Source organism: Zootermopsis nevadensis, unplaced genomic scaffold, assembly GCF_977971745.1.
Source record: "Zootermopsis nevadensis isolate Lab colony 2312 unplaced genomic scaffold, Znev_1.0 Znev_ptg000058l, whole genome shotgun sequence".
NCBI lineage: Eukaryota > Metazoa > Arthropoda > Insecta > Blattodea > Termopsidae > Zootermopsis > Zootermopsis nevadensis.
In genome coordinates, this window is record NW_028259189.1 from 441,911 (window position 1) to 463,988 (window position 22,078).

The 22,078-nt window shown below is 41.2% G+C and overlaps 1 protein-coding gene across 1 annotated transcript; it reads right to left on the reverse strand.

The window, feature by feature from the left end:
* Window positions 1-9,708: 9,708 nt before the first annotated feature.
* On the reverse strand, window positions 9,709-21,659 carry LOC147871345 (kelch-like protein 10). Its single transcript, XM_087339918.1, has 7 exons — window positions 21,543-21,659; window positions 18,663-18,850; window positions 15,776-16,027; window positions 14,186-14,462; window positions 12,307-12,543; window positions 10,879-11,048; window positions 9,709-10,043 (listed from the first exon to the last, which is right to left on the reverse strand). Coding segments are annotated over exons 2-7 (1,122 nt in total). The 5' UTR covers window positions 18,848-18,850; window positions 21,543-21,659; the 3' UTR covers window positions 9,709-10,042.
* Window positions 21,660-22,078: the final 419 nt, after the last annotated feature.

Sequence of the window (22,078 nt, forward strand, 5' to 3'; positions counted from 1 at the left end):
TTACCCAATGGGCATTGGTAACCCATTCCATTAGGTAAAGGTAAATGTAAAATTGTCTCTTTGCATAAGAATCATGGTTTGAAGGTGTCTAGAAGAAGGGATGTAACACTCAATCCACCCTATCTCAGCAGTGGATGGAAGTGAGTGATCAGCTTCATGCTCCGGCTGATTTATACTGTGAAAAGAATTCCTGCTGTTTTCATGAATGGAATCCCAGTTACCGTTCTTGCCCAGTGCAGTTTTATCGAGGCTCGTACTTTGAGATATGGGGGTCGGTGCATGTACGTAGTTGCTTTACTGTATTATTCAGTAGCTAAGATTTCAAGGAGCTTTATCACAGCATCTAAACAACAATGTTGCATTGGAACATAGATCTCTTTGTACCTTTCTGTTCTGCAATTGTATTATAATGATGAAATTTCAGTGTTTTAATTTAATTTGCATTTAAGGTGGCTTTCCTGTTGAATACATTTTTTTTTTGACAGACAAAGTTAGGAGTTGTGGATTCTTAACCTTAAAACTTCCCAATATTCATCAAGCATGTCTGCTTCTTCCTGATGCTTTCAACGAATCTGGACAAATCTTTACACTTTGGTGACTAATTGCATGTGGTAAGTTCAAATGGTGTGTGTTACTAGTAAGTAAATACAAGTATAAATCCAGGTTAGGTGAGTTAGTTCAATTGAAATAGTTTCATAAGCTTAGTAAAAGTAAATAAACCCCCAAAAACAACAAAAGGTAAATGTGGTCATCAACTGCAAGAATATTTATGATATTTCTTTCATACCCTTTATGATATTTACAAGTTATCTTGGGCTAGAAATTCAATAGCAATGTTTGACAAAGAAAGAAAAAAATTATGGTCATTACCCATACAAGACATTAAATTCATGGCAATTCTGTTTAACCGCACTAATGAGTTGTAAAGAGAAGGACACATCTTTACATGGTCCACGGCAATGCTCTGGTGAGTAATTCATAGTGACATAACTAATGGTCTGAAACAGAAAACGTGCTATTATGGTACAAAAATTAGGTTAGATTAGTTTTAGGTTAAAGTTTTTTAATTTTTGTTTTTAAATATAATTTGATGTCTTGATGGTTCCGAACATTATCTGGGGATGAACCAACTTTAAACCAGCCAATCAAGCAACTAATCGTTCAAATATTAGGGGTGAGAAGGATGTTTTTAGCATGAATTATCCTAGAAAATGTTTAATTGTTCTGGACCCAAATCATGTAGGCAGGAACTTTAAGCTTTAGATTCTTGGTTAATATACAGACACCTTAAAATGTGAAGTCATTAACATTTTATGTGTGTCACCATATACAAAGATGTGATTTGACATACTACTGCTGTGTGCTGCATCTGTGAAATCTGAAAGACATTAGAGCCATTTAATGTTAGTTGTGTAGCATATACAGGTCAAAACTGCAGCAAATTATCTTTGTTGGGTATGGTGACAGTTCTACAAACCTTTGAAAAACATCGTTTTTACCATTATGTGTCTAGTTTTGAAGAAACATCCAATTTCAAATTGTTGTTTTTATTCCTGTTAGTATATACAGTGACTAGATTCTGCACCATTTTTGTTAACCATAAAACAGGCTTTATTTGGCATGCAGAAGATTTCCATTCATTTATACACACATTGAAGACGGTTATTCCTGCCAGCATCTGTGCAAATAATCTTGCTGACCCTTGGGTCCTGCATTAAACATACTGTTCACTGTATGTGGAACACTGCGGTCATGAAGAATTAGTCATTAAGAGTTAATTTTTCCTGCATCATGCAGTTCACCAGTTGTCTTCATATGTATTCTCTGACAGTATACTGGTAGCACTCAGCAAGAGTCTGGTTATTTGTGTTTGTGTTGCATCCTTGACTAGAAACAATGAACTGTGATAATTTATTGGATTAGTGTGTAAGCTTGGAGCCATTTTTGCAGGAAATCTGAGAATGAGTGGTCTCAATTTAAACATTTTTATTGAGGAAATAAACAGAACGGTTCTCATCACATGAAACAGCAACTTAGGAAGTTTTTTTTCCCCCACCTTTTTCCACTTCACCGCACTTCGACTTTGAGCTCTCTTTGTTACTCACACAATATAAATCTGGTATTCAAAAGACTGGAAAGAGTTGGCTCAAATTTCAACATAATGGATGATGCAGTTTTTCACATCTTGCAAACAAGTGATTTGTGTGCCCCTAAAGGAAGAAATCCATCGACGTTAATTCCGGCGAACTTGCATGTCATGCACCTCTTCCATTCTATCTTGCAGGAAACGTTGTGAGTTGCTGTTTCATGCCGTGAAGACTGGATGCTCCTAGCTCTGTTTATTTTCTCAATAAAAATGTTATAATTGTGTGCACTCTTTCTTGGACAACCTATATATTGACTAACACCTCTGTTGCTGATAATTTTATCAAAAGATAGATTTCATATTATTGGTGCATTTATATATTTTGTTGACATGTCATTTGTACAGTGAAGATCCTCATCTCAAACATAAGGACCTGTTACATGACCAGACAGTTGGTCTGTGATGTGTTAAAATTATGAGAAGAAAAATATTTTATGATGCAGTCAATTAAGAGCAGTATGTGAATCACAATCCTTCCATCAGAAATTAAATGAAGGTACATCCAGCAGACCTACTTGTGAGTAATAACACCTTTTCACTTGTCTCATATTCTGACTCCTCGCTCATTTGACATTGTCATTACTTTGTGATTGATGAGAGTGAATGTGTTGATGTGTTGCAAGGTCTGATCTAACATGTAAACGATCTGTTTTCATTTAAGATGCCAGCATCTTAGTGTAGAATACATTCACAAAGACGTCAGAGATCGGATATTGTTAAAAACTTTTATGAAGTTAGGATGAGAGATGCAGAAAGGGAAATTAATGATGTGACTGTCAAAATTTTATAATTAATTACAGCAAATGCAAACAAGAGTCCAAGCAATGGAGATCCGTAGAAGGTCCCTTAGAAGGATTATAAAATGAGCAGAACATAAGAAACAATGAAATTCATTTGGGATCCTATAAATAAGCATAATGTCCCAAAAATAAAGATAAACAAAAAAAAATGTCCATCTTCAGATTTGCAGTAGGATTTTGATAAGCTGTTTAAATGTGTTACTAATTAAGGAAATTTCAAGTGCCTTACTTTTGTTGCAGTGTGTATAGGCAACTTCCCTATTAAAGCAATTTCTATAAGAATTAAGCTTCAATAACTCTCACCTCAGTGCAAGTGGAAAGAATCATCAGAACAGTAGTCCTTTTTCTGGTTATGAATTCAATTACTTAGATTTTTCTATGACATTTTGTTTTGTCTTCTCAATGTTTCTGGCTTCTTTGCCTGAAAACAAATATTCTGATAATATTTCTTGCTTGGCAGTTCGTATCATAAATTGGAAAGTTTTATGCAAAATCAAAACCCAAAGGAGAGGGAAATATCCCTATACCACTCATTTAATTATGAGAATAAGACAATGTAGTGACGAAAACCAGCAAAGAAATGTACCCTATGCAAATTATATGATTATAATACCTATGGCATGCATTAGTTTTTGCTTTGATGTAGTGTGTCATAGACCACATCCATCTACCGGCATCTCTATGTCTTTGAGTTATTTGGAGATGGAATGTCTAATAGGATTAACTGAATGAATGTGTACCTCGAGGATAATGACTAAAGAAGAACGATTTGAATTCAGCGCGCTCTGTTCGCACTGACATCTATGGTGAGAGCATACAAACAGTCCAGAGCTATTATGGCAGTCTGATCGGAGTCGTTTGTGTATGGTGAAGGAAAATTTCGTTGTAGGCGCATGTTTTCTAAGTTTTAAAGTTAGAAGATTGCACGGTAAGTGTAACTGAGTGTTCGTTATTCATAATACAAGTGATTAGATTTAAAAATACAAATATATATGGCTATCGTGAATCTGCTGTCTTGTAACACATATTTTGTGGTTATGTTTTGTGATGATACATTAAAATACTTAAAATTAACATACAAAATACGGCGAATAAGTAAATTCACCTGTTAAGTAAAAGCGTTAACTTTATCTTGGGTTTTGTATAAGGTGGTGTTACCCCAGGCACATGGCAGAATTACTCTGTATGCCGGGGGAATTCCGTCAAATGTGTTTTCGCAAAATTCTGTCAAATAATCAAACGTATAGCAGAAATGATGCTGTCATATGCTGACCACTCACCCCCGTCTATTGCCGAGGTCAAGAATGAGTAGGAGCTATACCAACTCTCCCCCCCAAGCGCCTACATAGTGCATAGTGGGACTGCTTTAATTCTACATTTTAGAGCAGAAATTATTACAAAATTCTCTATGTGTTATCTTCATGATGAATTACTCTCTAAGATTCAGCGTTTAGGTATTGTAAACAATGTTCACAAAGCAAGTAAATTAAATTTTCCTTTAAGGTGATGCGATTCCCCCACTCTGACTAACCTTCTGCATGTAGGTGGTAAGTACAATTAGCATTTCCTGCTTATAAAACACCTGATTTCTGATCCGTTAAGCAGTGGCTGTTACTGAAGCAAGATGATAGCAGCCCAACACGAGTTCACTATCATTTTCTTCTTATTATTATTCTTAACTGTGTACAAACCTTAACAATTATGAATAGCTGAATCTAACTATAAATTCATAAACCCAGCTAAGTCTTTGTTGATGTTGCATAAGATTCTTTTATCAGAATTATTGGAGATCTTTTCTTTTTTTCAAGAATTCATAACAAATGACTGAAGAAAATTGTAAAAGGTACAGATTTTGTTATCCCTAAACTAAGGCAATCAAAAATGTTTTTTCCAACAGTATCGATCTTTCTGTGACGGTTCACCACATTCTTGACTGCCTTCTCAGAACAATGGTCTAGCAAAAGCTTAATCATTACCCTGATATTTTATCATTCATCCTTTCCATATTGTTATGAATGATTCATGAATCAGTGCAGGGGGCGTAGATCCAGATCCTCGATGTCACTGTTCAGCTTCATGTATGCTTTCAAGGACATAATTACTAAGAACAGGAAGGAGACGGGAATACACATTAAGCTGGATGTTAGAGAAAAAGGTTGTGAGGGTAGGTGATGGACTGAACTGGCTGTGTGTTGCTTCCATTGACAATCTTGAGTGTTTGCAATTCTCTGTGTTATGCTTCTAGTACCACAGCTAGTGAGAAGCATCTCTTTCTTGAAGCCCTGTCACATATAGCTTATGCAAGATGTTGTTTTGTCAGCTGGATAAACCAACATACTTCACAGTACTTGGCCCCTGAAGCAATGAGGGGACGGGGCACAGAATGGTAATTATTCCATATAATACTTTTATTTTCCGTCGTTTACACAAGCTTATTGTTAAAATCATATAAAATCATATAAAATTTCACATAAAATTGTTACATTTTAAAATTGACGACATGTTTCGATATACAATCTTATCATCGTCAGGTCTATCAAAATTAAAATTAAAATCTGGTGTATCTGTTGCTCTGCTTATATTGTTTTTGTTTTTACTCGTTTTTACTACATCTCCAGGCTTCTTCGATTTTATTTTTGGAGACGCGCCTGGGTGCCTATATCGGGTTGTGTATGAGGTGCGTGTCCGTTGTTATTGAATGGCAGACAGTCTGCCATTCAATAACAACGGACACGCACCTCATACACAACCCGATATAGGCACCCAGGCGCGTCTCCAAAAATAAAATCGAAGAAGCCTGGAGATGTAGTAAAAACGAGTAAAAACAAAAACAATATAAGCAGAGCAACAGATACACCAGATTTTAATTTTAATTTTGATAGACCTGACGATGATAAGATTGTATATCGAAACATGTCGTCAATTTTAAAATGTAACAATTTTATGTGAAATTTTATATGATTTTATATGATTTTAACAATAAGCTTGTGTAAACGACGGAAAATAAAAGTATTGTATTGAAACACAAGCATGATGCAATTAAGATATAAGGTAATTATTCCATTCAATGAGGATGTAAAATTAATGATACAGTTTAATTGAACTGAACCACCAGTGGTTTCTGAATCTGGTGCAGTCGCCTGCCTGGTATCTGGTGGATTGGCTAATGCATATTTGTCTGTCCGTCCAGATTGAAGAACCTGAGATCAGATTTTCATTATATTTGTTAATAATGTGGACTCATTTGCTGAGGGCATCAATGTCAAATGTCCTTGAGCAGAAAACAGCGAGGAGAAATAATTTTTCCTTCTTTGCTGCAAACAATATTTCTCTTTTTATTTTAATTTATAGATCCTACATCAATTCCCAGTTTTCTACATTATTTTCGTAAGGTACTTAATTAAAATTAATGTGTTCGTCGTGGTTGTAATCAACTGCAAACTACAGGCAACTCTCGGTTTACGAACGTCACAAATCATTCAAAATTTCTTAAATTCGCCAGTAGATAGAGTTCCTTATGAAACAAAATGCCAAACGTATAGTGAACATAATTGTAAAATGTAAATAAAGAAACTTTAAACATGTATTTATTACAATAATTATCAGAAAATTATTATATGTTAATTAGTACATGGTTTTAATGCTTTAAAATGGCTGCTAAAATATACGATATATATCGTAAAAGCTCAGGAATGCAAGATGCACATAACGAACAAAAACGTATAACGAACCACGTCTTGGAACGCAACTCAATCGTAAAACGAGAGTTGCCTGATTTTTTACCCAAACCAACATTTTTTTACGTTACTCCGCCATCTTCTTTTTGCATTTCTCCTCCATTAATTTGTCTCTGTGTTTGTAGGCGTAATCTCTTGCGTTCGGTAGGTTCTTGATGACACAAGTCGACAGAAAGGATCTCCTAACATTCATGTTTGCCGCCTGGTACCTGCAATTTGAAATATTAAAAGTGAAATCAAACCCTTTTTCATCGTCCATCGGTATTATCTACACTGAAGACAATTTTTATCACATTTCGCGGACACAGTTACAGAAAATATGTAGCTCCACATGCGATGATGAATCTCATGAAGGAATGCGTCTTCTGACATAAATAATTTATTTAATAGAAACGTAATTTGAATGTCAGTGCATTTATGTAAAGAAATTATTCATTTTCTTAAAAATATATATACTTTTACTTCTGGGGTTCTAAAATATCAGAGATTTCGGTGTAGAGTCGTAAAATGTTTTGCCCTATAAATATCATGTCTGATGGGCTGGCTCTGTCTTTGGGTTGAATGGGAAACTGCTTGAAGCTAAGGGAACAGCTTCCACCGAAATGTCGTTCCTTGTATTTTGTTTCCTGACAACCTTAACAAAAATTCCCCCAATCGGAATTCGATATACGATTGCCTCACCATATTTCAGAACAGTTCCCACGTGATCTTTCTTTCACTCAGATGCACATAGAACCCCGGCCAACGTCCTATTATGACGTAATACATTTTATTACATCAGAGTGGAGGGAGAGGTTATGACTAATTTTAAAAGGCTGTCAAATGACTTGTGTTCTGCGCTAACTACGTTTCGTACACTTCATTAAGCCATTACCTTCGGTCAGAATAACAAATTTAATCACACGCTTTCTTTGGAGAGATAAGCACGTCTTGTTTGAGACATGCGCCCATGACAGTATTTCCCCCTTTTAGCAAATACATTTTCAAAAAAAATTTGTCCCACCAAAAATATTTCTAGAGAGATTCTACTGGACGTAAAACAGACAAAAACCAAAATCAAATGAATTTTTGTGGGAATTGTGGCTCGTGAACAGTCGAGTATGAGAAAGGCTGTCTTCTGGGATGTTTTTGGAGCTCCTTACCAACTCCGTCAACAGATGGCAGGAGACTGCGTGGTCAAACACGGCAAGAGACAGCCATTTTGAAATAAACTTCCATCAAAAATGGGAACATGAGACTAGCCTAAGGCAATGTCCTAGGTAAGCGATAAGAAGCGAGCTGTGCGAGCTGGATAAGCAGCATGGGGTGTCATATGACATAAGGGAATCGCTTGTTGTGTCCTGCGTGAGAGAAACACACGGCCTTCCTGCGCATGCAACTTCAGTGTACTGCACGGTCAGAGCTTATCTGCGCATGCGCCTTACTGGCCAGCGCAGCGACCTGCGCGAAAATATCAAAATATTTTATCTCGGAATCCGGCCGCTTTACTCTCTTCACTGATTCGCTGTAACCTAGGACAGCGCCATACAAACAGCCAGTTTGATATTTCCGCTTCACCCACGCAAATCGCACCGCTCGCACCTAATCGCTCACGAAGGACACCGGGTAAGACTTTGATGAAAGCGGAAGATTGTGGCGATGCTGATGTGTCGAAAGCCAGACACTTCCTGCCCAAGAGAGTGCCTCTGATCAAAGAAACTTAGTCAAAGAGCTTCTTATTAATGCAGTTACAGCTAGCGTCTGATTAGCATTTCCTAGTCATTTACCCTCTGCTTCAACGATTCAGCTCGACCGCAACGTCGCTCTGCCTGCGTTCATTCTACCCCCTTCCTCTCACCCATTTTTCGCGTGCTGTATTCAAGTCCCTGATTAGCAGTAAGAACCTCTGAAACGTCGGTCAGTTTCTACGTCACTACACGGCGCAGCATCCGGAAGATCGCGGTTATCCTCACCGGAAATGATTCACTTCCTAGAGCTTTTCGAAAGTAACGGTTTGTGATTGTACAGTCCTGAACAATAAAAAAAGAAACAAACCATCGATTTTCCTTGTCATCGAAACATGCGACGCGGGATTCGAAGTGGTCCTTGTCAAAATATCTACTGATGACGAAGATCGTGTCGTCGATCACTTCTGCTTTAAATAATCTGAATAGAAGTTCATGTCAGGGATTTCGGTCCACGTGTCTTCTGTAGGGTCGTACTTTTCGGTACTGAGCCGGGATGATGTCCAGTTGCGTCCTCCTGCACACACAAATTCCGTAATAGGCCACAGCATATAAAAAAGCTGCCAAAGGGAACTTATTCTAACCCCATTCAGCGGGGCCCCTCTTGATATTTGTAACTCTGTCACCTGGCCACGAAATGTTTGGTCTTTATGAAGCCACAAGTTTCATTACCTTCTTCACAAAAGTCGGTAGTTGACCTCTTCTCACATACTCTAGATCCTTAAAAACATTTTAATATTATACTTCCTTTTAAGATTATGTATCACAAGTGGTATCTTACTTTCAACATTACCAATTATAACTTTCTAGATGTTTGTATTTCCCGTAACTTCAATGCTTAATCAACGGACTTTACGCTCTTAAAATTTTTCGTAAACGGAAATGCAGCGAAGAAAATTCATTCCCTTTTGCAGTGTTAATATTAGTACGAGGAACGAAATTAAGGATGAAATAGCTAAAATATTATTTTCGTACTTGTAGCATCAGGCAATTGCGCCTGACATCTGTTTTCTGCTTCATGAAACTGCGTACAAAAGTAGCCTTAAATATCAACAAAAGATCCACTGTTCCAAACGGCGATACACAAGCAAGTGACGAAAAGCAAAGACTGCGAAGGGACTGCTTTAAACCATCGGCTTTTTGGGGATAACAGCGCAGCAAACTGAAATCTCCTTGCTAAAAGAACAAAATATTTATCTTCAAAACTGGGACTGTGTGACAAATGAGGCATACCTTAATATAGATACCACAAGAGATTGTTAGTTAGTTAGTTAGTTAGTTAAGTGTTCTTTGTGGAGAATTTAATCGAAACCACGAATCGGGGTTAAAATTATTGACAAACTAACTCTGTGATGACAGGAGGAAAATGCTGTTCATAAAATCTCAGTCACTCTAAGAAAACCAGGAAGACATTTCACAATAGCAATTTCTGTAAGAAGGAGAGAGGAGCATCACTCGGAATGTCCAGAGTTCTCACCCAGGGCGTACAGACAGCCGTGGAACTCGACGCAAGAAAAATCCTCACGTTCAGAAAGCATTGGTGCAACGAACGTCCATTGGTAGGTGTCCGGGTCATAAACTTCCACCGAGTTTAGAGAATTCTGACCATATCTTCCACCAGCGACGTATATTTTGTCTGTAAAACAAATTAGCTATAATTAAAGTGGTCCATGCAGAGCACAGACATGGGACAATCCCTACTTAAATTTGTAAATCTATTAAGTCCCCCTTCGAGTCACAGAAACTGCACAGACACGGCCGTCTCTGTTCTTCTGTTTCTTTGTTTCGAATGGAGACAGTCAGCGTGTCAAAGGAAACGAGTTTAACTGATAAAATTTAACATAAACAGCACAAAGTGCTTTATTAATGCATAATGAAAATGATGGTAAGTTACATCTTCTGTGAAAGGAATTTTATTAAATTTGGTACCGGAGATGTACGGTACGAGCTGCCAAAATTTGCTCTACATTTATAATATTATGTGCTATTAACACGAGATTATTAACCGTCTCAAAAACATATTAAATCTGTATTATTTGAGAGCCAGTTTGATAGTTTGATGGTTGTTTGCACTCAATCCTAGTGCACAATAAAAGGCAGAAGACGACTCACAGGGACAGCTTACGAGAGCAGAAGAAACCATCACGCACTCGGAACTTCAAGCCATTGCAGTCTGTGAAATAACGTAGTCCGTAGGACGTATAAAAGAATTGGTTATTAAAGGATTTTGGGTTAATGGAGTGGGGGAAACTAAGATCAAGTTTAAGAGGAATGCCTTGATGATGAAGGCGTAAAGTTCGTCTGAAACGTCGGCAGAAGGCAAACGACAGAAATTTTCGTACTCCCCGCCGTGAGAACCTCAAATCCTGAGATTCCTTCAACCGTCCTTGCGATATTACACGCGGACAGACAGACAGACGCCTCGCCTTCTGCTCTAATTCACACATTTATATTTAACAGGATTTACGTACCATTCAGCACAGCCGCACTTGCATTGGATCGCCCTGTGTTCATGGGAGCGATCCACGACCACTGGTTTGTCTCGCAGTCGTATCTTTCGGCCGTTCTGTGAATCCGTGTATAATCTCCACCGCCAATGGCGAACACTGAATCTCGCAGAACTGCCACACTTAAATTGCATCTGAAACGAAAAAAGTACACGCTCTGCTATGCTCATTTATTTCTGATGAAGATGCATTTCCTCTCGCAGAACGCAATTGTTCGCTCGTCATTGTTAAATCACAAATTAAAAGGAATTAACAAGCAAGTCATATTCTTAAAACCAACTTTGTCGCAAAAGTCCTCCTACTTATTCACACTTTGCACGATGATCCTGTGTGTGAGTGGTACAATTTTAAATCCCCTGCCCACATTTATATCTTGACTAAGACAGCGACTATCAGCTTTTGAAGAAGGACTGTGCTCCAAGGATTTCCAAAGTTACCAAGCTGAATCTTACCTGCGTTCATTCATAGGCGCCACCTCGCGGCATTTCTTCGTAACAGCGTTGAAGCAGAGACATGAGTCTAAGTCTTTCCTGCCGTCAAAACCTCCGATCACGTAAATGTCGAAACCGACCACTGCCGTGCCATGGTTCATTCGAGGACCGATCGAGTCGATCCCCTCCACCCGCAGGAACGACAGGTAATGGTTTTACGTTTCTTTGGGTCATTCGGTCTACTGATGTGAAGTCCTTACATTAGAGTCCAAGCGACCAACCACCGGAGCAGAGGTACGACCCCCAACAGTGGACCGAAATTGTTACAGCGTGGTGGGTGGCACACGACAAAGACCGTGAGAAATTCACTTGGAGCGAAGGTGGAAACAGGAAGACCCGAGGAGAAGCTCTCGTCAAGTTCGACAGACAAATGTAGAATTAATTTCAGGTTCGTAAGATGGCAAAGACAGATGTTGGTGTTTTGGGTTTTATCGACGCAGAGATGGAGGCAGTACGTCCCCCACCCCACCCCAAAGCTTTCTAATTCACGAGGCGTTACCACGAAGATGGCCGACATCGACGCTGATCAGTGCTTCATTTATTCCGTTGAAATCCACTGACGATCAACGTTGTCTAAAATCAGCAGACAGGTCGCCATGACAGTTGAAGTAGGACGCTTATTGTAAACGGTATTTACGGAAAACTTCTCATCCTTCGTCGATTCCTATTAGAACTTAAATTGTACGTGAGATTCAGAATTTGTGTAATTTATTTATTCTTTTTAATTCATGACTTTGAATCTTTTCTTAAAAAAACGTTTACTGCAATGAAAATAAACGAACACGAAATAAAGAGGCTAAGAGGTCCTTGTAATTAAGTTTAGCAAAAAGGAGGAAAAGTAGTTTTTCTCGGAGGCGTCATTTAACAACCCACGGTAAGAGTAGAATTTTGCGCAACTCACCACAGTCCACCGGTCTGCTCGTGCGTCGTACGCTTCGATCACATCTGTCATTGTTCGGTCGCGACGCCCACCAATAGCAAACAGAATGTCCTGTGGGATTCGCGGGCGGGCAATCCTTGGTGTCACGAGGTCCTTGTCGTCCTTCGGCAACCTTTTCGCGTCGTCCAGGAATTTGAGCGTCTCCGAGATCACGGGTCTGCACGCCTCGTTTTCAGTCACGTAAGGGTGATTTGATACCTGTTGAACAGTTCAATGTGGACCTTATGAACTCTTAGGAAGTGATGTCATGTTCCAATGCAGAGGACATAAGAAATTCACAAATAATTTGGTTCTGAAATCACCGAAATAGACTGTGACATATACAGGAAAATATGTTTTTTGGTTTATGTAACGACGCTCTTAACAAATGCACAGGTTGAGGGGAGAAGCGAAAACAAAGTTAAATCGATCTTAGAGAAAACTATTGAAATGTGTTTCAACCGAAAGTTAAATACTTCAGTAAGGGTTGCATTTTGAGTTACATTCAAAAATTGTAATTTATTTCTCGTCTCCCCCGTGCGAGATGCACATTCTTTTTGATTCGATAACTTTAATTAGTCGTCAAAATTACGTAACATCGAAAGAAAATTATGACAATTAGTTGCTTCGAGTGTCAAGGGAGGCAACCTTCTGCATGTTGATGGTTGGGTGGAAGGCCCGTCAACACAACAGCGTGGGATCATGGGCTCGATGTCTATTAACAGCCATTGCATGTTTCGACCTTAATTGTTCATCATCAGGTGGTTCTCTTTAATTGTTGGAAAGTAGTAGATACGAATGATAAGTTGTAAAGGCATTTGACGCAGATAACATTTTCATGAATCTGTGCGATTTTTTCACGAATATTCATAAGAGGTGAGTGGCTGAATTCACAGGGCATTTGAGCTTGTATAGAAACTTTTTTCCTCTCGGGTTAAAGAGTATGGTGAAATGGAAGAAGGAATATGGGTGCTTCGTGAGAAGACGTTTAAAATATTAGAATGTTAAATCTGTCTGTGAGTTTGAAGCCCCTCGGGTAATTTACTCTTGAAAGTAGAACAAAGTTTTCTTGCTCCAATTTTCGGATATTTGTTGTCCCTATGTGGTCAATCAGCTGAAGATTATCATGCTAAGTGTTCATCGTCGGAGATGCGTGAAATTGTTATAGCAGCTAAGATACGCTTCTTATGGCAGTAGGATCTTTGGTTAAGTAGAACGCTGCGTCAGAAGACGTGATTTATCAGTTGGGGGATTTTCCTATTCAAGCTGAGTGGACGTTTGAATGCAGTTAACGGTGGAATCCTGTAGTTGAACTGAGACACGTAATCGATCTTAATAAACGCGGAGACTGTAATAAAAAATTGTAGCGCCGACGGACTGTCAAACTTACAGACGATGAATAAAAGGCGATTATTAACTCCAACCACATTTCTGCATAAAAGGACGAATCGAATATTTGTTTTGCACATACACACGCGTATGCGAGCGTGTTACCAGCGGCATTCCACAGGTTGTTATTGTAACCATGGTGACTAAGGGAATCTGCAGATTTCTTACGCAGGAAATTTTACACAGAAGAAGGCATTCAAATCATTGTATAATTTTCACGTTGTTATTGTGAGATTTTAACCAGAATCGGAATTCGTCAACAGATTCCGTTAAAGCTCATCAGTATTAAATCTAATGATCTAATCAGACGTTCTCGAGCTGGATCTGCAGACAGACAGACAGACGGGCTTACACGTGACGAATAAAAAGGCTCACAATTTGCATTAATTAGTTATGAACACGTGTGAATACGGAATTAAAAATGCGGGTTTTACTTCCATTAAACATCCACGATTTCAGGGGCAATACTGACCTCCTTGAAAACTTTTGTGTCCAGACGTCCCAGTCTGACGCCCTTCAAAAGGTCCGCGATGTGACCTTTCCTGTTGTTCGGGTCGTGGTTGATCCACCGGAGAATGCACTCCCACACAACTCTCTCGTCCGTCACGTTCAGTTCCTCGGACTCGATTACCGCTTGCAGCTCCTCTGCAGGCAGTTCCAGCAGTTCTTCGCTCTTCTGAGACACTTCCACGAAGTGGCGCAGAACGAGGCTACGAGCACGAGTCTCAAGGTCGGCGCAGAAGTGAGACCTGCGACAGCGAGGGTAAGAATCGATCTCCTCCGAACTCTGACACATTGAAACACTGCAGGAAGAACTGGATTCTCAAGCATTTGCACACCACAGTATTTCGCCTTCAGTTTTTACCTTAGCCCTTTGAAGCCCAAATGGGCGAGACACGTGGAGAGGCAACGATGAGATACGCTCCGTTTAACCGGAGGAAAATAGAAAGTCCCCAGGCAACGCCCGCTCGTCCTCGTGATAAGGTTATAGGTTGAAACAAGGGCTTGGCGTACGCAAGTGAAGAAGGCAGTGAGATGAGGAGTGTAGAATTTTTAATTCTGGTATTAACCTTGGCGAAACGACGTTTTGGTAATTGTGTTTGTTAATCCAGTGAAACCTCGTGTAACCGGACTATGTGGGGGAACCCCGGGTCGGATGAGCGAGGGAAAAGGGAACGTGGTCATGGAATTGAACAAATACCTAGAGACGCAATACAAATTTTCCTCGGCAGCAGATGATGAGGGCGTTTCGCACGCACAAGCCGATGGTAAAAGTCACTCGTGAGCGCTGTTCGAGGGAGTCCCTGTATTAAAATATTGAATTTATCTGTCATTCTGTTCATCGCATGAACTGGAGGTTCTGGTGTGATTCTGCCGAAGTCAGTTGATTTGCTTGCTGTGATGTCCTGAACAAGAAGGAGTAAGGGTTCAGCACCTACGGGAACCAGCGGGTAGTTTTTCGTCTTTGCCCGATAATAACCAATTCACTAAATATCTTGAAGTGTTCATAATAATCAGCAAAATCAATGAACTGTACCGCGTGGACATCGCTTTAAACACTCTCGCCGATGGAAATCCAATCGCAACCGATCTGGTTGAAATTCGGTCGCTTAATGCGGGAATCGGATAAACGAGGCTCGGTTAACAGAGGTTTTGCTGTATGCAGAAAATGTGGGGGCTGAATGTTGATTTTGGTGTTGGGAGAATTATGTAAGAAGCAAGGAATTCCGCAGAGAAAGAAAGAAAGAAAGAAAGAAAGAAGAAAAGGAATTCGAGAGGAAGACAAATTTAATTGTGACCATGAAATAGGTCATGATTCACGTTCTACGTGGTGAAATTAGTCATCTGCTCGTCATAATAACGATCAAAATATATGCAGTTAAATCAGAACATTTAAATTACAGGCACATTAATATCAACCTGCCAAACTTTATAATTTGCCAAGTCCTCAGTCAGAGACTTTAATCTCAGACCCGGCACTCGGCTGCTGTCTTGAGTAAAGCTGATTCGCTCCAGCGACGAAGGCTGGCGTCACAGCAAATGACAAATGAACATCAATTACCTTGCGAACTGCATGAAGCCGACACAGTTGTCGGCGTCCATCGCGTTCTTGAGGAATTCACAGCAGAGTTTACGAAGGTCCGGAATACACAAGGAGTCAGCCGTTACGAACAGCTGACTCGCGTTTTCGGAGCGGATGTCCACCTCGCGAAAATAAACATAATCTAGTATCTGGGTCATCACATCTGAGCTGACTCCGTGGAGGAGAATCTCAGTCTCCTCACTGGTGTGCTGTGTTGTCTTGAAGAGGTTCCTGAAACGTCACGAAGCATTCGTTAATTTAAACTGATTTCGAGAAAAGGCGAGCAGAAAATTACAAGACAAGCGCATAAAGTTTAAGTTTTATAACCCACGTAGCTAAATAAAAGTATCCTTCTGTCAATGTGGTGGATGAATTATTGTTATCTGAAGACTTAAAAAACTTCCAGAATGTGTAGTAATGGGGCCAGATTAACTGCGAGGGGTTCAAGAGCTTGCGTAGGCTTAACTGAATATAACTTACAAATCGGATGCTGACAGAAAACCGTTTAGGTCAGTACCAGAAAATAACCTGTGAAGAATGCAGGGTAAAATGGCGAGCAGTGACCATTTGTACTATAGAATATTCACCTCGTTTCTTACGTACCCTCGAATCTTCCAAGAAATATCTGAGGTTATAACAACTCCTACAGAAATTTTAAAGCCAAACAATTTTTCAACATACATCGCGGGCCGTATATTCCACTGATTGAACAGTTCGTAATAATTAACTAACTAAGTAACTAGATGGCTTACCGAACCCGAATGTTCATCACCGAATTAACCAAAGCCCTCCACCGGACCCTGTCCTGGGCCAACGAAATCCAGTCTCCTTCAACTCCTATCTCCCATAGATCCCGCCTGAGATTATCCTCCCATCTACGTCTAGGTCTCCCCAGCGGTCTCTTTCCCTCAGGCTTCCCAAATAGTGGACACAATCAACCAGATGGCTTACGGAACCCGAAGGTTCATCACCGAATTAACCAAAGCCCTCCACCGGTCCCTGTCCTGGGCCGACAAACTCCAGTCTCCTTCAACTCCTATCTCCCATAGATCCCGCCTGACATTATCCTCCCATCTACGTCTAGGTCTCCCCAGAGTTCTCTTCCTCTCAGCCTTCCCAAATAGTGGACCCAACCAACCAGATGGCTTACGGAACCCGAAGGTTCATCACCGAATTAACCAAAGCCCTCCACCGGTCCCTGTCCTGGGCCGACAAACTCCAGTCTCCTTCAACTCCCATCTCCCATAGATCCCGCCTGACATTATCCTCCCATCTACGTCTAGGTCTCCCCAGCCGTCTCTTCCCTTCAGGCTTCCTGACCGATACCTGGTGCACACCTCTCGTCCCATCAATGCGCGCTACGTGCCCCGCCCATCTCATTCTTCTCGACTTAATCACCCTGACAATATTGGGGTAGGAGTACAGATTTTTAAGCTCATCATTATGCAGTTTTCTCCACGCCCCATCGTCTTCTCTCCTAGGCCCAAATATCCTCCTCAACACCCGATTCTCAAACACCTGCAATCTGTGTTCCTCCCTCTGAGTGAGAGACCATGTTTCGCACCCATACAAAACAACAGGTAAGATTATTGTTTTGCATACTTTAATTTTCAGGTTCTTAGAAATCAGACCGGAAGCCAAAATATTTTGAACTGAGTAGTAGCGAGTATTTCCGGAATTTAGTCTCCTCCTAACTTCCTCATGAGTGTCATTTTGATTTGTTATTGTTGTTCCCAAATATTTAAACTTTGTAACCCTTTCAAAGGATTTATTAGCCACCCTAAGATAATTTTGCCCGCCTGTCTGCTGACGACGAGATAACAACATGTTCTTAGATTTTTCTGAATTTACTTCTAGCCCCACCTGTCTACTAGCCTCTAGTAAAACTTCTGCGTTCCTCTTTATTGTATTTATATCGTCCCCCAACAAATTAACATCAGCAGCAAATGCCAATAGCTGATGTGTCCCATTCAATTGCAAACCCTCCTGCCTATCATGGACTTTCCTGATGGCATATTCTAGCGCAAAGTTAAAGAGCAAGGGAGACAAAGCATCTCCTTGTTTTAGACCGTTCTTGATGAAGAATGTCTCAGAAACAAATTTACCTACTCGAATTTTGCTACAGGTTTCATTTAAGCACATTTTCATTAGACTCCCTAGCTTCGTTGGTAGAACAGTTCGTAATATGAAATCCATTTGTTCTGTCGAAACATTTTCACTTCTCATTTCAAGAACGCACCAAATCTTTGTTTAAAACTCAAGCAGATTTACGAATCCACAAATTCTCGAACGATTCTCTCCTGCCAATGAAACATTTCTCGCCAAGACATTTGTTACAGTTAATTATATTTCAGACAGAGCAACTCACAGCAGCTTTCAGTGTTCTGGACAATGGCGTGACGAAGGTGCATTACCAACTTGCTTCTGGACTGAGTCGGTCGTCTTTATGTGTTAAAAACAAAACGTTTTGGAAATGGATTCTATTTCTCCCTCCAGATCGATTGACTGTCAGATTGGTACAATCGCACTTAAAAATTAGTACAAAAAACCACGTACGTCTTCTGGGATGTTGTCTCGTAGAAATTATCGAACGTTTCAGAGGTGCTTACTGCCTCCATCATCAAGGAAAGAAGGCAGTAAGTACGTCTGAAATGCCACTCGTTTCTACGGCAAAACGTCCAGAAGATATTCTTCTTCTTCCTCACCGCCGTGAGATTTCATGACAAAGAACAAATAACAAAAGACATTCAGCCGTATAAAAATACAGGTTTCGGCATGAAAGGGGATAAAATATTTCACATACGAATTGAGGTCTGTTAAGGCCTTATTTCACGTATTAATCAACTACGTCAGTAAATAAACAAACCTGAAATATGCGCTGTGCATCGACAGAATCACTCTGTGGACTGGGAAGACGCCGCCGTCCTCCGACCTCAACACCGCGTCAGAAAAGAGGTTGCTCTCTCTCAGTTTATTCAGACGGACCAATGCTTTGGTGCATGTGCACCTGTCGCCATCTTGAGAACAGCTGTGACTTTGGTTTGACTCCATCTCCTGAAAAACAGTCGATCGCTGTTACGGGTTTTTCTTCATACTGACGCGTGTGCACATCAACTGGGAGTGACTGAGAGGAAACACGGTACTGAGAAGTATCTGGTCCTGAGGGAGAGTTACTGACAAGAGAATGGCGAAAATTGCATAATATGGAGCTTTATAGATCTCTTCACTAATTAAAAAGTTGTAGGCTCTCAGATCAAGGGTGTTGAGATGGACGGGACATGTAGAACGCATGGCAGAGACAAGAAATGCAACTCTTTAATCGGAAGACCTGAAAATAAAAGGTCATTTGAGAGTCCTCTGCGTTGCTGGGATAATATTAAAATGGATCTTAGAGAAGTGGGGAATGAAGGTGTGGCTTGTGTATGTGGCTTAGAGGCTGAATCTTGGAAAGACGAACACGAAACTTCATGTTTCATAGAATTCGAGATTTGATTACCTAGTTAGATTCTCAAGCACGACTTCGACTCCACGGACTCAGTTTGTTTCTTTGTTACAGAAATGCATGTTGAGATCCAACACAAAATGACAAAGCTCTAAATGTGACATATAACAAACTAATCAGACGGCTTAGGGAACCAGAAGGTTTATCACCGAATTAACCAAAGCCCTCCACCAGACCCTGTCCTGGGCCAACAAAATCCAGTCTCCTTCAACTCCTATCTCCCATAGATCCCGCCTGAGATTATCCTCCCATCTACGTCTAGGTCTCCCCAGCGGTCTCTTCCCCCCAGGCTTCCCAAATAGTGGACCCAACCAACCAGATGGCTTATGGAACCCGAAAGTTCATCACCGAATTAACCAAAGCCCTCCACCGGACCAACAAAATCCAGTCTCCTTCAACTCCTGTCTCCCATAGATCCCGCCTGACATTATCCTCCCATCTACGTCTAGGTCTCCCCAGCGGTCTCTTCCCCTCAGGCTTCCCAAATAGTGGACCAAACCAACCAGATGGCCCACTGAACCCGAAGGTTCATCACCGAACTAACCAAAGCCCTCCACCGGACCCTGTCCTGGGCCGACAAACTCCAGTCTCCTTCAACTCCTATCTCCCATAGATCCCGCCTGAGATTATCCTCCCATCTACGTCTAGGTCTCCCCAGCGGTCTCTTCCCCTCAGGCTTCCCAAATAGTGGACCCAACCGACCAGATGGCTTACCGAACAAGAAGGTTCATCACCGAATTAACCAAAGCCCTCCACCGGTCCCTGTCCTGGGCCAACAAAATCCAGTCTCCTTCAACTCCTATCTCCCATAGATCCCGCCTGAGATTATCCTCCCATCTACGTCTAGGTCTCCCCAGAGGTCTCTTTCCCTCAGGCTTCCCAAATAGTGGACCCAACCAACCAGATGGCTTACAGAACAAGAAGGTTCATCACCGAATTAACCAAAGCCCTCCACCGGTCCCTGTCCTGGGCCAGCAAAATCCAGTCTCCTTCAACTCCTATCTCCCATAGATCCCGCCTGAGATTATCCTTCCATCTACGTCTAGGTCTCCCCAGAGGTCTCTTCCTCTCAGGCTTCCCAAATAGTGGACCCAACCAACCAGATGGCTTACCGAACAAGAAAGTTCATCACCGAATTAACCAAAGCCCTCCACCGGTCCCTGTCCTGGGCCAACAAAATCCAGTCTCCTTCAACTCCTATCTCCCATAGATCCCGCCTGACATTATCCTCCCATCTACGTCTAGGTCTCCCCAGAGGTCTCTTTCCCTCAGGCTTCCCAAATAGTGGACCCAACCAACCAGATGGCTTACAGAACAAGAAGGTTCATCACCGAATTAACCAAAGCCCTCCACCGGTCCCTGTCCTGGGCCAGCAAAATCCAGTCTCCTTCAACTCCTATCTCCCATAGATCCCGCCTGAGATTATCCTTCCATCTACGTCTAGGTCTCCCCAGAGGTCTCTTCCTCTCAGGCTTCCCAAATAGTGGACCCAACCAACCAGATGGCTTACCGAACAAGAAAGTTCATCACCGAATTAACCAAAGCCCTCCACCGGTCCCTGTCCTGGGCCGACAAACTCCAGTCTCCTTCAACTCCTATCTCCCATAGATCCCGCCTGACATTATCCTCCCATCTACGTCTAGGTCTCCCCAGAGTTCTCTTCCTCTCAGCCTTCCCAAATAGTGGACCCAACCAACCAGATGGCTTACGGAACCCGAAGGTACATCACCGAATTAACCAAAGCCCTCCACCGGTCCCTGTCCTGGGCCGACAAACTCCAGTCTCCTTCAACTCCCATCTCCCATAGATCCCGCCTGACATTATCCTCCCATCTACGTCTAGGTCTCCCCAGAGGTCTCTTCCTCTCAGGCTTCCCAAATAGTGGACCCAACCAACCAGATGGCTTACAGAACAAGAAGGTTCATCACCGAATTAACCAAAGCCCTCCACCGGACCCTGTCTTGGGCCAACAAAATCCAGTCTCCTTCAACTCCTATCTCCCGTAGATCCCGCCTGACATTATCCTCCCATCTACGTCTAGGTCTCCCCAGCGGTCTCTTCCCTTCAGGTTTCCCGACCAGTACCCGGTGCACACCTCTCGCCCCATCCATGCGCGCTATATGCCCAGCCCATCTCATTCTTCTCTAACTAAGGGCAGATTCCTGCGCAAGCGCAATACATCGTCCTTTGCTACAATTGCAAATAATATAAAAACAATAATAAAAATTTATAGGAATCGCTTACCTCAAACTTTGTTCAATTGTAAGAGACCACGACGTCCACCGGCAATTATCAATTTAATCAAAAATAAAATGGAGTATCACAGATTTCTTAATAATTCTTTTATAAGAAAAGTACTTCTGATATTCTAAAAGGATTTAACAGCACAAAATTATCTTCTCTACGACGCACTTTTTCTACAAGCGATTCACAGCTCAGCTCTTTCCACACTAACGATAGCGGATTGTTGACGGCGATAATGAAACACAACAATGCCGAGTAAACAGATGACGTAACAATTAGTTTCGTAGGTAAAAGAACGGAGTGCAATACGGTTCATTCGGGCTATTTTACTGCATGTATAAGAAACGAGAAAAGAGCCTTACGGCATGCTCAGGCAAGATTGTTGCAGGCGTGGGTTAGAAATTCGAATAATTGTTCTTACATTGTTGTAGACGCAGGTGTTCATATAAAAGCTGACCATTGTCGGTCATTGCAGGGCGGTTGTTGCAGACGCAGGTGTTCGTATAAAAGCTGACCAGCTTTTGTGCTGGTAAAAC